Source organism: Notothenia coriiceps, unplaced genomic scaffold (genome assembly GCF_000735185.1).
Source record: "Notothenia coriiceps isolate Sejong01 unplaced genomic scaffold, NC01 NC01_scaffold00027811, whole genome shotgun sequence".
Taxonomy (NCBI): Eukaryota; Metazoa; Chordata; class Actinopteri; order Perciformes; family Nototheniidae; genus Notothenia; species Notothenia coriiceps.
In genome coordinates this window covers 32,522-46,778 of record NW_011360512.1, presented here as the reverse complement: position 1 = coordinate 46,778, position 14,257 = coordinate 32,522, and the positions used below count along the sequence as shown (strand labels likewise).

At 43.4% G+C, this 14,257-nt stretch overlaps 1 protein-coding gene across 1 annotated transcript in view; it reads left to right on the top strand.

Moving 5' to 3' along the window:
• Positions 1-13,682, top strand: part of LOC104957839 (myomegalin-like) — a 22,876-nt gene extending 9,194 nt beyond the window's left edge. Inside the window, exons 10-31 of the mRNA XM_010785515.1 lie at positions 3,362-3,478; positions 3,561-3,680; positions 3,774-3,866; positions 3,988-4,206; positions 4,299-4,469; positions 4,574-4,684; positions 4,763-4,900; positions 4,997-5,176; positions 5,284-5,478; positions 5,995-6,186; positions 6,390-6,519; positions 6,621-6,760; positions 6,859-6,975; positions 7,062-7,205; positions 7,312-7,424; positions 7,513-7,652; positions 10,782-10,922; positions 11,011-11,120; positions 11,265-11,429; positions 12,743-12,844; positions 12,982-13,169; positions 13,271-13,682. Coding sequence (XP_010783817.1) covers positions 3,362-3,478; positions 3,561-3,680; positions 3,774-3,866; positions 3,988-4,206; positions 4,299-4,469; positions 4,574-4,684; positions 4,763-4,900; positions 4,997-5,176; positions 5,284-5,478; positions 5,995-6,186; positions 6,390-6,519; positions 6,621-6,760; positions 6,859-6,975; positions 7,062-7,205; positions 7,312-7,424; positions 7,513-7,652; positions 10,782-10,922; positions 11,011-11,120; positions 11,265-11,429; positions 12,743-12,844; positions 12,982-13,169; positions 13,271-13,682 — 3,438 coding nt within the window. The remainder of the gene's footprint in view (positions 1-3,361; positions 3,479-3,560; positions 3,681-3,773; positions 3,867-3,987; positions 4,207-4,298; positions 4,470-4,573; positions 4,685-4,762; positions 4,901-4,996; positions 5,177-5,283; positions 5,479-5,994; positions 6,187-6,389; positions 6,520-6,620; positions 6,761-6,858; positions 6,976-7,061; positions 7,206-7,311; positions 7,425-7,512; positions 7,653-10,781; positions 10,923-11,010; positions 11,121-11,264; positions 11,430-12,742; positions 12,845-12,981; positions 13,170-13,270) is intronic.
• The last annotated feature ends 575 nt before the right edge of the window (positions 13,683-14,257 follow it).

Below are 14,257 nucleotides of genomic sequence, written 5' to 3'. Positions count from 1 at the left end.
AATAATCAAATAAGTATGTAAACATAACCAATAACCTACCATAGCCAATAACAAATAAATGTAACTTATTTTATTTTTGTTGTTCATTCACATCTTATTTTACCTAGTTAACGTTTATTTATTAAATGCATAGTCATCCGGTGATCTAACCGCCTTCTGGAAACGCTTCACAAGTACGTCCCCCGCTTTCATCACTTGCAGTGCCCATCGTACAGGGCAAATTAAACGTGTAACCGGGGTGAAAAGGGTGTTACATTTACTTAATTATGAATGTTGTTACATCAAGGCCGAAAATTAGGATGAGCGCCAACGGTCAAAAATGTTTTTTCCCCTCCCAGAGCTACCAGCGCAGCGCTCCCCAGATCTGGAGCCCTAGGCGAGCGCCAAAAATCGGCCCTGCCTAGTACGGTNGAAACATCTACTTCTTATATCCGTTAGCGCAGCTAGCACCAGATTCTAATAACAACAGCGCCGGTACCGGTGCGCCCTCTCCCTCTCTCCCTTGCTTGCTCTCTCGCTACCACGCTCGCACTTTGGCTGTGAGCTGCGGGCGCCTGATAAGCCAACATCCCCCACTTTCATCACTTACAGCGCCCACCGTACAGGGCAAATTAAACGTGTAACCGGGGTGAAAAGGGTGTTACATTTACTTAATTATGAATGTTGTTACATCAAGGCCAAAAATTAGGATGAGCGCCAACGGTCAAAAATGTTTTTTCCCCTCCCAGAGCTGCCAGCGCAGCGCCCCCCAGATCTGGCGCCCTAGGCGACCGCATATGTCGCGTATGCCAGAAATCGGCCCTGCCAGTACATACAGTGGCAATGTCTCAAGATTTAGCAAAAATACACCTTTATTGAACTTACAGTAACACAAATACTACAAATCCACATAACAAAGAAACAAAAATGAAAAAGAGTCGCCACTTATTATTATTTTAATATAAAGAAAAAAAAAATTTATTTATTTTTTGGGTACCTGGCTGGTGCCCCCTAGCAGCGGCACGCATATTTCAGCAGCGGCGCTAGGCCGCCACTATTTGTATATAGGGGAAACACTGAAGGTTTAATGTTATAGTGAAATATATTTAGTCCAGGCTGTCTGTGTCTAAATGTTTTGCCTGATACATTTTGTTTCTCAAATGTGCCTGTTGTTTTTGATTGTTGAACCCTTTGTTGCTGTAATACATAGCCAGGTCTCCAAAACCAAAAACACTCACTTTAGACTTAGCTTAAGGAATTCCGAACATCTAGAGATAATTAAATGCAATTTCACAGTAATCATCAAAATATTGCAAGCAATTGGTGTGGGTACTGTGTTGTAGATGTTCAGAGTAGAAGGCTGTTTGACGTAACCATGGTTCCTTGCTGGCGTCTAGTCTCAGGTCACGTTGTTAAGACTGGATTACCATGCTGTCTGCAGACCTGTGAGAGTTATTTATGTCCAGTCTTATTTATTAAAAAGAAAATGCTGTAACATGTCAGTGTTTCTCAGACTTGGGAAACAAATGAATATGCTACAAGAATTGCAAAATATTTTTTTGTTTGATGAGGGACAGCATTTCTACCACGGATGCTTTTGTGGTATGGTAAGACTCGAGTGGCCTCACCAGAGTGCAATGGAAAGTGATTGCTAGGAAACACCTCTTCTAATCCTGAAGCAGATTTGTTTTAAATGTAATGCCAGGCAGGCTGTGCTCTATAGATGTGGTTTGCTGCTTCCATTGTCATTATTTCCCTGAAGATGCACGTGTATGAGGCACTTGATCCGCTATCCGTGGGAAGGTTTACTAGAGATGGTCTGGCAGCGGCCGTAACCCTGCTGCAGTCCTAGAGGATTTCATCTGATTGAATGTGTTGTTGAGAGTGGAATAGAGGCGGAGCAGGGATTAACAGCTTAGAGCTTATACTGCGCTGCACTCCGTCATTCTCCTCTTTGCTTCTCCTGCTGATGCAGTGAGGGAAAATGATAGATGGCTATTGCATGGTCTGATGATTATTAGGTCACTTGGCTGGCTTTTGGACTTGGGTGAATCTGGAATCTAAAGATCTAAAGCGCCATGAAGGACCCGTGTCGCATATGTGCTGTTCGTCTGGTGGGAAGCCAGTGTCGCTGGATCTTCAGCACGTCAGCACAGAGGAAGCTACAAGTCATCTTGTCCCATGTGCTGGGCTGGGAGTTGACTCGTGACGGCCGTGGGGAGTTTCTCTGTGGGAAATGTGTGTTCCAGCTGGAGAAGGTGGTACAATGTGATGTTAACATCAGCCAGCTGCAGGAAGAGCACAACAATCAGATCCAGAAGCTGCAGGTGGAGAAAGAGCACCTGATCCAGTGCATTATCCACATCTACAACAAAAACAACCAGGCCTGTAAGAGTGATGTGGAGAGCACCAGCTGCGAGAAGACCTCAAGGGCGGGCAGTCCTGATGATGAGGCTGGGTACCCGCTGGCCTCTGAAGGACAGCCGTTCAGGGAAAGAGGAAGTAGTCACATGGAGAATCGCATGAGAAGGTGTGTGAGTCTGGATGTAATTGTCAGTAAAGGGGCGTTACCAGCGAGATCAAACCTCAAGAGAAACAGAATGGGATCAGCGACGGGGCTCCATGGCTCTATAAAGAACCTCGGTCCACGAGTCACACACCACCAATCACAGAACACGTACCTTGACGTCGTCCAACGCAAAGGAACACTGCCCAGACCTGGAGTCAAAGATCAATCCAAATCCCTGCAGAACCTCAACTTTTCCTTAGACCCCCCTTCAGACCCTCCCCCCAAACTGAAACCCAGAGAGTCCAAGGTGTTTGCTGCCAGACGTGGTGTCCCTGATGACCCCAGAGGAAAGGTTCAAGCCAGAGCGCTACACCGCAGTTCCTCAAGTCAGCCTTCTGTGATCATTGACCTAATTCAGATTCTGCGCTGCATCTCCAAGCAACCTTTCTCTGCCCCTGCAGGGAGCCACATCCCCGTCCTGAAGAGGTTAAACACAGGCCCTCTCAGGACCCGAGCCAAGGGCAGACACAGAGAGGCAGACTGGAAGTCTCTGGATGACCTTACAGAGGAATTTGATGATAAATACACTCCTGTCAGAGTCATGGAGGTAGTTGTTTCATGGTTCCCAGGGGTCCTTCAAATCCTCCAAAGTGTTTGACTTTAAAGGGGAAAAATCCAAGGTCTTTTGTTAATAGACATGGGTCATTAAAAGTGCTTGAATTAATATATAATATTTCTATTGTGCAATATCCTTTACTTAACATTAGTAAATAGGTTAGGGTTTTCCTGCAGTAGCCTGTTCGTTTCACCCACCACCTGAATCTAAAAACTGAGACACAAATGAAACTTGATCCATGTCTCTGGATTTTTCAGAGTGAGGTTCGGCGAGTGGAGTCCTACAATAAGCTGCTGACTGAAAAGTTCACCCAGGCACAAAGCACCAATGATGACCTGAGTCAAACACTGGAGGAAACCCAGAATCAGAACAAGGTACTTTGAGATTTTGCTCCATTTAATATGTTTTTATGATATGGGAGTTTCTTTGGGTAAAACACTTTTCTTGTGCAAACAGGTCCTGTTAGGGCAGCTGGAGGGGAAGGACAATGAGCTCAACTCTGAGAAGAAAAATGCTCTAAAGCGAGACAAAACCATCCAGGGATTTACTCAGGTTCTGAAAGAAAAGGAAAAAGAGGTAATGTTCATACTCTTATTACAAGTGCTATTGCTCTCATTGATCTGTATCATGCATGATTGAACTTGTCTGTTTTGTTTCTGTTCTGCACAGATTGCAGAGCTGTGTCATGAGATTGAGGACCGGGACGATGCTCTGGCCAAGGCTAGAGAAGCAGCACATAAAGCCCAACTGCAGAAATACCAGGCAAGTCCTGCACTTTTATAGAGAGCCAACTTGAATGTTTCTGATAATAAAATGGCTCTGTGTGTCTTTTATGTTCACAAATGATATTACTAAGAGGCACATTTTTGCGTATTTCCCTCAGGGAGTAGAAGAGCACCAAAACCTGTTAATGACGAAGCAAACGGAGCTCGCCCAACTCCAGGGGGAATACCACGCCAAGGTGCTTGAGGCCCAAAAGCTGCAGCGGGGCCTGGACAGAAAGGAGCAAGAGCTGGCTGACCTGCAGCAGGCAAAGGACCAGCTAGAGTTGGAACTGGAGGACCTGCAACAGCAGAAGAAGAAGGGGGACAAGGCCCTGAATGTAAGACAAAAAAACGATATTATTGACTCCAGTCCAGCCATCATTCAAATGACAGATTTGGTGTGACGGTATTGTCATTTCCCCCCCTCCAGGATCTGATCAATCAGCTGAAAAAGCTGAGCAGTGAGATTGGAGACAGAGAGAGTGCTCTGGAGCAGCAGTACCAGGAGCTGCTGGATCAAATCCAAAGAAAAGTGCAATCCCATGAGGTCACCATCCAGCGGCTCACATCCTCTCTGGCTGATAAAGAGCAGCAGCTACAGGTAACACAACTACATGAAACAGATTCACACAGATTCTACACCAAAATATCCAATATGATTGTGTGTGTTAATCAAACACTTTCGAATGGTTGGCCTTTTTTCAGGAGTACATAAACACGGACAGAGGTTTTGAACAAAGTAAAAATCCAGGAGGAAACGACAATGTGCTTTCCAAGCTGCGGCAAAGGCTGAAAGAAAAGGAGAAGGCTCTGGAGGTGAGCAGTCCTTCTCTTGAATCCTCTCACCACAGTGACTTTCATTTGATTCTGACATTGTGCTGTTGTCTCTCACAGCAAGCGCTGGATGAGAAGTTTGCTGCCATAGAGGAGAAAGACAATGAGATACACCAGCTGCAGCTGTCTCTCAGGGAGAAGGAGAGAGACCTGGAAAGACTGAACAACTTGCTCTCTCACAACGAGGAGACCATCGATGTGAGAAGCCATGACCCATACATTAGCCTTTTTCCAGTAATCATTCATACAATGTTTTTTTACAATGCATCTTTCTGCTCATTTCTCTACTTACAGAGTTTTGACAGTCTGATCAAGGAGAAGGATGTGGAGCTGCAACACCTTGCAAACACACTGAAGAACCTGCAGAGAGCAAAACAAGATGTAGAAGACAACTTGAACAGATCACTGAGAGAGAAGGACTCCATCATCATTCAGCTGCAGCTTTCTTTGGAGGGCAAGACAAAGGATATGGATGTTAGTTGGCCCTCCCTCTGCTCCATGTCTTTTGTGTTTTTTTCACTGTTCTGAATAAGGACTGACAAGTACCTGAGATGCTTCTTCTTTAAAACCTTTGTTTTCAGGACATGGCCGAATCCATGCTGAGCCAGTCGCAGACTAATGCTCGCGACCTTGCTGAACAGATGAGCCAGAGGTTAAAGGTCACAGAAGCAATGTTGGCTGAGGCTGTGGCGGCCAGGGCAAGGCTGGTCGCTGACAATGAGAGTGCTGTGGAGGGACTGTTGGCTACAATCAGGAGCAAGGACCAGCTGCTCAAGGTCCTCATTTCATTAAGAAATCAATTTGAATGCTTTCACCCAAAATATATCTTTGTAGCAACCAATCATTATATAATATATTAAAGGAAATGTAATTGCAATGATAATAACATAAGAGGTTATTAGTAATAGATTTAGCAAATTAGAGAATTAAGCAAGTGTCAACACATGGAATTAAATCTATTAAAAAAATAATGAACATATTGAAATATTCATTTTACACAATAAACTAGGGCTGCAATGAGTATACTCTCAGAAACATCCCTTCCATTTCAAGATAATTGGTCTGACAGTCAAAGGCAACTGTCTTTAAATGTCTCTTTTCTATTAGTCCAAAACATTCACACACACATTTACACATGAGAGGCTTAAAATAGCATTTTCTGACATTTCTTCAAAAACGATTTGTTGCAGATGTTCTAATCTACAACTTTAAAATCTGCCATTTGTATGTAAAGAATGTGGGTAAACATCACTTCCTCTCATTTCTTGGATCTGTTTTTCTCCCTTCTCCAGGAGTCTGCAGAGCACTACAACCGCATGCTATCTGAGCGCACTCAGGAGATCCAGGAGCTGAGGAGGCAGCTCACTGACATGCAGCAGAAGCTTGCCACTGCTGAGAAGCAAAGCTCTACAGCAGCCCAGGAGAGTCATTTAGACACTGCAGGGCTCAGAGCCATGCTCGCTGAGAAAGACAGCCTCATCAACGTAAGTTCCTCTGGGATACAACACAGTCACTCAGCTGTCAAATGTGCTTGACTTAGAAGCCTAAGAAGAAGAAGAAAAGAAAACATCAAATCATTCTCCTCTCCTACATTCTGACTTCTAATGATTTAGTGGCATATTTTGACAAAGTCTAAAGGTATCAATGTGTCTCAACGTAGCTAACTTGATATCTTGTAAATGTGCAGAAGCTTCTACAGCGTGGCCAGGAGATGGATCAGTTTGTGGTAGATTTGAGACAGAAGGAGGAGTCGGAACATGTGTTGGAGCTCAGACACACCATCCAAATCATGCAGGAGAAGATGGTTGACAGGGAAGGTGAGGCCTTAGATATTAAAACCTCATCATCTCATGAATATTCATAATAAGTTAGAGTACATCTCGGTCCTATATTTGTTTCTATGTTGTTTTCCCTGAAGCTGAGCTGTCCAGGAGCAACAGTGGGGATAACATGGAGAACGTTCTGCATTCCAAGAAGACAGTCGTGGTCCTGAAAAAGGAGCTTGCACAGAAAACTGAGGCACTGAATAAAGCACTGAAGCGGGAAAATGAACTGAAGGTCAGTCAATTATAAACATTTAGCTTCCACCATATTCTGCACACTTGCTAATGGGTGTCTTATTGGGCTGACTTCAAATGTATTCTCCCAATATTCAGATGTCTTTGGCAGATCTACAGTCATCCCTGTCTGAGCTGGAGGGTCGTTACGAAGGTCAGGCTGCTAACGTGGAGTCCCTGACTTCAACTCTGAAGACCAAGGATGAGATTATTGATGTAAGGGTTCCTCCATTCACACAGCATTGAAGTCAGCAGCCTCTTGTCTTGCAGTTCTCATGTTTTCTTTGATTATGTCTGATCAGGCTCTCCACCAGCGCCTTGGGCAAAGAGGGGAAAATGGGTCTGATCAGACCCAGGATCAGATGGTTGGCTCGGGCATGGAGAGGTCACTGCCTGGGCTCCCTCAGAGAGAGAGGACCATGATTGGAGGAGATAGCCAGCAAGAAGTACACTAACAACCTTTTTTTTAATAAAACACCAGAAAACAACCCATTTTACGCATCGTTCTCTGACATTAAGACTTGTGCTTTTTCATTTCCTGTCACCCTAAAGGCATTGCCTAGCCTTACAGCCTTGCAACAGCAGCACGACTCTCTGAACAAAGCGCTGAGAGCCGAGCAGCAGCTCTACTCCAGCCTCGTCAAGACTGTAAAGGAGCAGGACAGGTAGAGATAATGGTGAATGTAAAAAAAAAAAGAAATTCTGAGTAGCTTCATTTATTTGATGACTTAACCCCTCTGTGTGTTTGTGCAGCGCTCAGCGTCTCCATGCTCTGCAGTTGGAGCTGACAGCAGTGCAGCTCCTCAGGCAGCAGCTGGAGGAGGGCATCAAAACTAATGAGGAACTCAGGGACGATCTGGAGAGGGAGATACTCAGAGCCAAACTCAGAGAAGGTGCAGTACATGACGAGGGGAACTGAATGAAAGTAAATAAAGAAAAATGAAATGAAAAGATTGTTAGAAGAGTTGGGAAGCACAAAGCTCAGGGAGAGTCCTACTATAGGTATGGTTGGGTTCCGAGAAGCGGTTCCTATACAGAACTTTGATTCCATCAGTATCGTTTAGGAAGGTTCATTTCAGTTCTGCTTATCGATTCCTAAGGAAATGTATCTCGCCGCTTTCTCTACTGTTAAACGGGGGCCGGGCGGGAAATGCAGCGAGCACAGTACCGGGGTTAGGAAGCACCAACACTTGGTTCTGAGTAAGAACAAATAACAATTGTCTGGTACCAGGTCTCTCTCTCTCTCACTGTCTCTCTCTCTCTCCGCTCCTCTCTCTCTCTCTCTCTCTCTCTCTCTCTCTCACTGTCGCTCTCCTCTCTCTCTCTCAACCAAATGATACTGTATGAAGTGATTTATAAATATGAATATAGATTTGACTAAATGTTTTCAGAAATATATTTTTCTCTCAGTGAAATTTGCATGGGACTTATTTGTACTCTTAAAGAACCGAAATCAAGAACCAAAGCAGAACCGTAATTGTTAAAACCCAAACGATACCCAACCCTAACTAAAGGTCTTAAGGAAAGCAAACACAAACACCTGTCTTCTTTATCCCCTGTGTTTACTCTAATAATATCCCCTGCTGACAAGCTCACACCCCCTCTTCTTCATCCATCATGTTGTTCAGCATGCACACCTGGTCCTTCCTCTTCATGTTTACTGTTCTTTACTTCATCACCTCCTCATCTGCATGTGTTTTCAACAAAAGAGTTACTACCTGTCTTCTCTGTCACTCTTTCAATGTAATGCATCCTCACTGTCTTTCAGTTTGTCTGTCCTTTATTTAAAAAAAGAAAATGAATAAAGGCTGCTGTTGGCCGATCTTCCTGTCTTTCACTTCTATCATTCTGTGTGCTTTTCTTCACTGTCCGATTAAAACGTTGTTTGTCTGTTGAGTGCATTACTTCTCTAACACTGCTCTGTTTATTAACCCAACGCATCCGACCATCTGTCACATGAGTTAGAATGCATCCCATAAGCATGTCATTACATAACAACTTTATGTATTAAAGGTCATATCGCTGAAGAATGGAGTATATTAGTGAAGAGCAGCTCCCCTGAAATATAAACTGATCAAACAATCCAATATGTATTATGACACCCCGTTGTTTATTACGGTTAGTGACAACAGGACTGCATGTTAAGGTCACATTCACACCAGCCTTGTATAGTCGCTGTGAACGCAGTCCGAGACCTAAAAAGTGAACTAAACAACCGGACTCTGGTCCACTAAAATAGGTGGTCTCGGAGCGCTTGCTAGTGAACTCTGGAGCGGTTCATCGCTGGTGTGAACGCAGTCCGCACCAAAACATAGGAAGCGTAGTATTTACGAGTCACAAGAATGCGGGTGTCTTCAAAATCGTTAGCGAAAGAGTGAAGCAGAATGAAGTGTTGAACAGTGTTGTGTGAAGTAAAAACAACTATCAAACTAAAAACTATATTTAAAAGTCAGAGCCACCTGCCGTCGGTGAAACGCCCTCCTGACTGCAGAACGTCTCTCATTATATGTGTTATAATGTTTTGTATCGCACGTTGTCTGATTATATAATCATATGCGCCGTTGCTAGAATCTGTTGATATGCTCTCCAGATTAACAGCAGCATGAAAATAACCTGCAGATGCTCCATGGCGGAGGCTCCGGTAGAAATTGCCGGGATTTGCGTTTTTACCCCCTTAATGTCTGACCAATGGTTGAACAGCATTTCCGTGCACATGACCTGTGTTTAAAGTTTATAGTCCGTTTGAATTTTGCCTGTGAACGCAAACCGAACCTTCTGAAAAATGAAACAATGTAACAAACTGTGGTCTGGTGCTCCAGAAAACGGACTCTTAGGTGTGAATGCGACCTAAGACTATTTAACATAGAAATCTATAAATGTCAAAAGCTCAGGACTTTTTTAATTAATTAGACATCGCGGCTATTTTCTAAGATTAAAGTGGTACATTTAAGAAATATCTTTTTTCCCGTCACTGTAAGGGTTGTAACCTCTCCACACCCTCACATTCGGGTTTTTTCTTGTCAATTTGTGACTTTAATCTCAAGAAACATAAGCGTCTCTCTCTGTCATTTTATAATAAAACATGACCCTAACACATTGACGTAGATGCAGCCTTGAGACTGATTAAAAGTGTCACTGACTTGTTCTTCCACATGCATGTGCGTGTCCTTCTATATGAGTGTATCAAGTCCATGTTCACCCCGCCCCTCCAGTCTGAAAAGTGCCAGGTGTGTAAATAGGTCAGCTGTAAGTAACAGGCCCATGGCTCACACTGACTACAGGACGACTGTAGCTGCAGTAATTACCACCGGGTACTTTTCCACATTTCTTGTTTTGGTTATATAGTCATTTGAATGTGTGGTACATACAGTGTTGGCATGCTTCATGTAGCCAAACACGCAGAAACATAGTGGTTATATTTCTACATCTCTATATTTGTTTGTGTTATTATGTGGCTACAGATCCCAAACTGTTCTGAACACAGTAGTGTTACCGCTAGCTTACCTTATTCAACTTCAAATATCTGGGATTTGATGTGGACTGAACAAGCATGCCAATATTTCATCAAATGCATATTCTTTCGAGTTTGTACTTATTTGGTTGGAATAACAAATAACTTTTGCAATTATCGAATGTTATATTTTGCACAGATACATATAATAAACTATGAATTTTAAATATCTACACATTTTTCTCTAGAGCTGTGAATCATCCCTTGTAAATCCTGTGCCTCAATATATTTATAGTTTCTAGTATATTGTTTAACTTTAACACAAGGTTTTTTACAGTTTGAACTATTAACAATGCAGCATCTGTATCATTGTCATTTGATGTTTAAGAAGAAAGTGTCCGTCACCATCCTATGCAGCAATGTACTTTGTTGTCACACCAGAGTTTGTGTGTGTGTATGTGTGTAACCTCTCTGTGTATGTGTGTAACCTCTCTGTGTATGTGTGTAACCTCTCTGTGTATGTGTGTAACCTCTCTATGTATGTGTGTAACCTCTCTGTGTATGTGTTCAGGTATGGACCTGATTGATCCTAAAGAGCTGGAGAGCATGAGACATCAGCTTGAAGATGCTCAGCGCTGGAATGCCTCTCTGCAGGCCCGCCTAGGAGCCATTCAGAGCCGTGGAGGAGGGGTCGGTGGGGCCAGTGATGGTGGTAAGAGAGGAAAAACAATCTTTATTCTGTCCTTTCAGAGTTTTGCTGATGGGAGATGTTTTTTTAAATGTGACTCTAATTCTTTCAGGGGAAACTTTGAGTTTCATTGGAGACCAGACTTCCTACATGAGTATCTGTGTGGGAGAGGAGCATGAGGACAGCTTGTCTCAGCTCTCCACACAAGAGCTCAAGCAGAAGGTGATATACCTTTTAAACCTAGTACATGTGTCTCTACTTAACACAACAGTAGATTTGAAAAGTTGTCAAAGAAATGTCACCAAAATACGTAACAGAGTGAAACAATCATGCAAAAGGTTTCAAATGAGTCTGTCTGGGCCTAAGGTGATGGAGCTGCAGGATTCCAGCAGCAGACTTCAGACTTTAAACAATGAGCTGCAGAGCCGACTGTCATTATTGGAGAAGTCGGGCCAAGACGCTTACGTCAAGGAAGACAGAGACGTGGCCAGCAGCAGCAGCAGCAGCAGCAGCAGCAGCCCATTAAAACAGGTTAGAGTCCACAAATGGAGAAAGTTGTACTTGGAAGTTGATTCGTCAAAGTTTATTTTCTTAAACATACAATAAAGGGCACCTTTCTGTAATTGATCTGCAAAGTATGTCCACAAATACTCTGGATCATGTCTTGAGTCATTGTCTAACATCACCTGTATTAGCTAGACCCTCCAGAAAAACGCGGGCAAAATTCCTTGATTATGCGATTAAACATGCGGGGTTTTATGTGATTTTATGCGGTGAAATTGCGGGAAGTTAGGAAATATGCGGAAAGTTGCGAAATATGCGGGGGAAAATAATAACAATTTTTTTAAATATTGGGCTGTCTTATTTATTCTCTCTCACACACAACCTGCCACTAACGTTAAACCCCTTTACTATTCAATTAAACACATTCAATGTTTACTTATTGTAAAAGCAATTGGGCTATTTTAATCTCACACACACACACACACACACACACACACACACACACACACACACACACACACAAACACTTCTCCGCCTCATTCTGTTTTCATTTACTCGTTCGTTATCTGACCAGCTTCAATCTTGTAGGCTACTCACTTCGTTTCTTGTAGCCCTCTAAAGGGTTTTGGAGGTTGATGCCTCGGTGAACGGGAGTTGAATGGCTTTCTTGTCCGCAGCAGCAGAAAGCATTTTCGAATGTTTGAATGAATCAAAGTGGGTCGTCACCGTCGATTTTCTCTTATGCTCCAACACACAGTTGCACGGGGTGCAGAATAGTTTCCCCCCACTTTTTGCCCGGTCTTTAGTAGAAATGTTCGTTGGTAAATGAGCTCTATACAGTGTTGTTTACATTCTGTGATGCGCGAGCTGATGACGTCACGTCAAGACGAGTTCACTTTTTTTTCTTCTCAACTTTGTGTGGAAAAATGCGGGGATTATGCGGCTTTTGATAAATATGCGGCCTTTTAAAAATCTGCGCCATTTTGCTGATTATGCGGTAAATTCTGCGATCGCAGAATCGTGTTTTTCTGGAGGGTCTAATTAGCTCCTTTCTAACCTTTGATCCTACATCTTAACCTTTGCCCTGTCTTTAGCTTGTTACTAATGTGTCCTTACTCTGAAGTAGAAGATCCTCTTTGTCTCCTTCACCTTTCCTAATCACTCCCTGTTTTTCTTCTGTTTCTGTGTCCCATGAAATGCTCTCTCTTCGCCATTCCACATTAGACACGTCATACCATTCTGCTGTTGCTGTGCAGTGTTTTATGGATTCTGTTCCCTCATTATTAAGTTTTCTTTTATCGAGCCATGTGTCATACTCGCCTCCCATCCCATTACTCTAGCAGCCTGAGGAGACGCATGAGATGCAGCCTGTGGCTCACAGTAACAGGACGCATCTCTCCGGTCAGGATAAACAGAGTCAGACAGACATCAAAGTAGGACAGGTATGAAATGGATGACTATTTATTCGATCTTAATAAGCTGTTTAATAAACATAAGACACAAGTTCATGTTAATAATATGGTGAATTCCCTGTGTTTTGTGACAGTGTAACCAATATGTCTTAACTGTCTCTTTTTAGATGTTGCCTGGAAAGCTGTTGGGAGATTTTAGTCTAGACAGTGGCCTTGGCCAGAGTAGAGAGCATGCTCACTCTGCCATCTCCACTTTGGACACTGAAGAGAGACACTCCAGGCAGAGCAACACAGATGTAACGGCACTTAAATCCTTGCTGACTAATTGTGGGGCTGCGTCAGTCTCACACCTCAGGTGGGTCTTTCCTTTGAGCAGTGTCCAGGTCCTGCTCCTTCTTTTCACTCTTAATAGTCTGTATCTTGATGAGTAAACTAATCGAATTTCCGTCAACGCAGAGAGGAGCTGCTCAGACTTCGATCAGAAAATACGGAGCTGCGGGGTCTCCTTAAGGAACAAAAATCTACTGAGAGTAAAGAGAAAGCAAGCACAGACGCCTCAGGGGACAGCAGTGACGGACAGGCTGAATTGAGAAGGAGTCTGGAGAAACTGCTTGCTGAGTCAAAAGGTCGCCCTAAGGTCATCAGTCTGTCAAAGGAGGAAGGAGGGAAGAAATCTAAGGAGATGTCGCATAGGAAGACCCCTCTAACCCCTGAGCCGACTGTCAGCAGCAGTGAGGGGATGGAGAGTTCAGCAGCTAAAGACCAGACATCACACAGCAGGAGTGCAAAGCAGCATGTTGTACGGCATGGGGTAAGTTTCTTCATTAAGTGTAAAGAAACACAGCATTGGGCTCTGTATCAAGTCTAGGTTTTATCAGGTACTTATACATAGTCAGTGTATAAAATACAGGGTGTCCGCGGGGTCTTAAAAAGTATTAAAAGTTGATAAATCAATTTAGCGAAAATTAAGGCTATTAAAAAGTATTAAACAGCATTTTCCAAGGTATTAAGAATGTCCACAGCAACGACAACATGAAACACCCTTTAATTTACTGAAACGACATGTCGGGAAACCCCCCATTGGGCCCCATGCATAGCGCGCCGTAAAATGCTGCTTATTATTTTAAGTTTTGTTGCCTTGCTCTGCTCTGTGGGGGGGGAACTAAACGACTACGGTAACGGGTCCCAAGGTGGGTAGACCGGCATACGCAACGCTCTGGGGGTCCAACGGCTCCTTGTGTAAGCCCTGTATATCAGGGGTACTCAAATACAAATCTTAAAGGTCCAACATTTTCTTTTCAATAAGACAAAGGTCCATTTATTACGGTCATTCACACGAGGTTGCAAAAACAAAAATAATCTGTATGCAGCAGTTTTCATTGTTATTGTGTCTGTGCTTGATCCCTCAGGGTCGCAGTGCAGCTCGAGACTGCCAAGGCACAC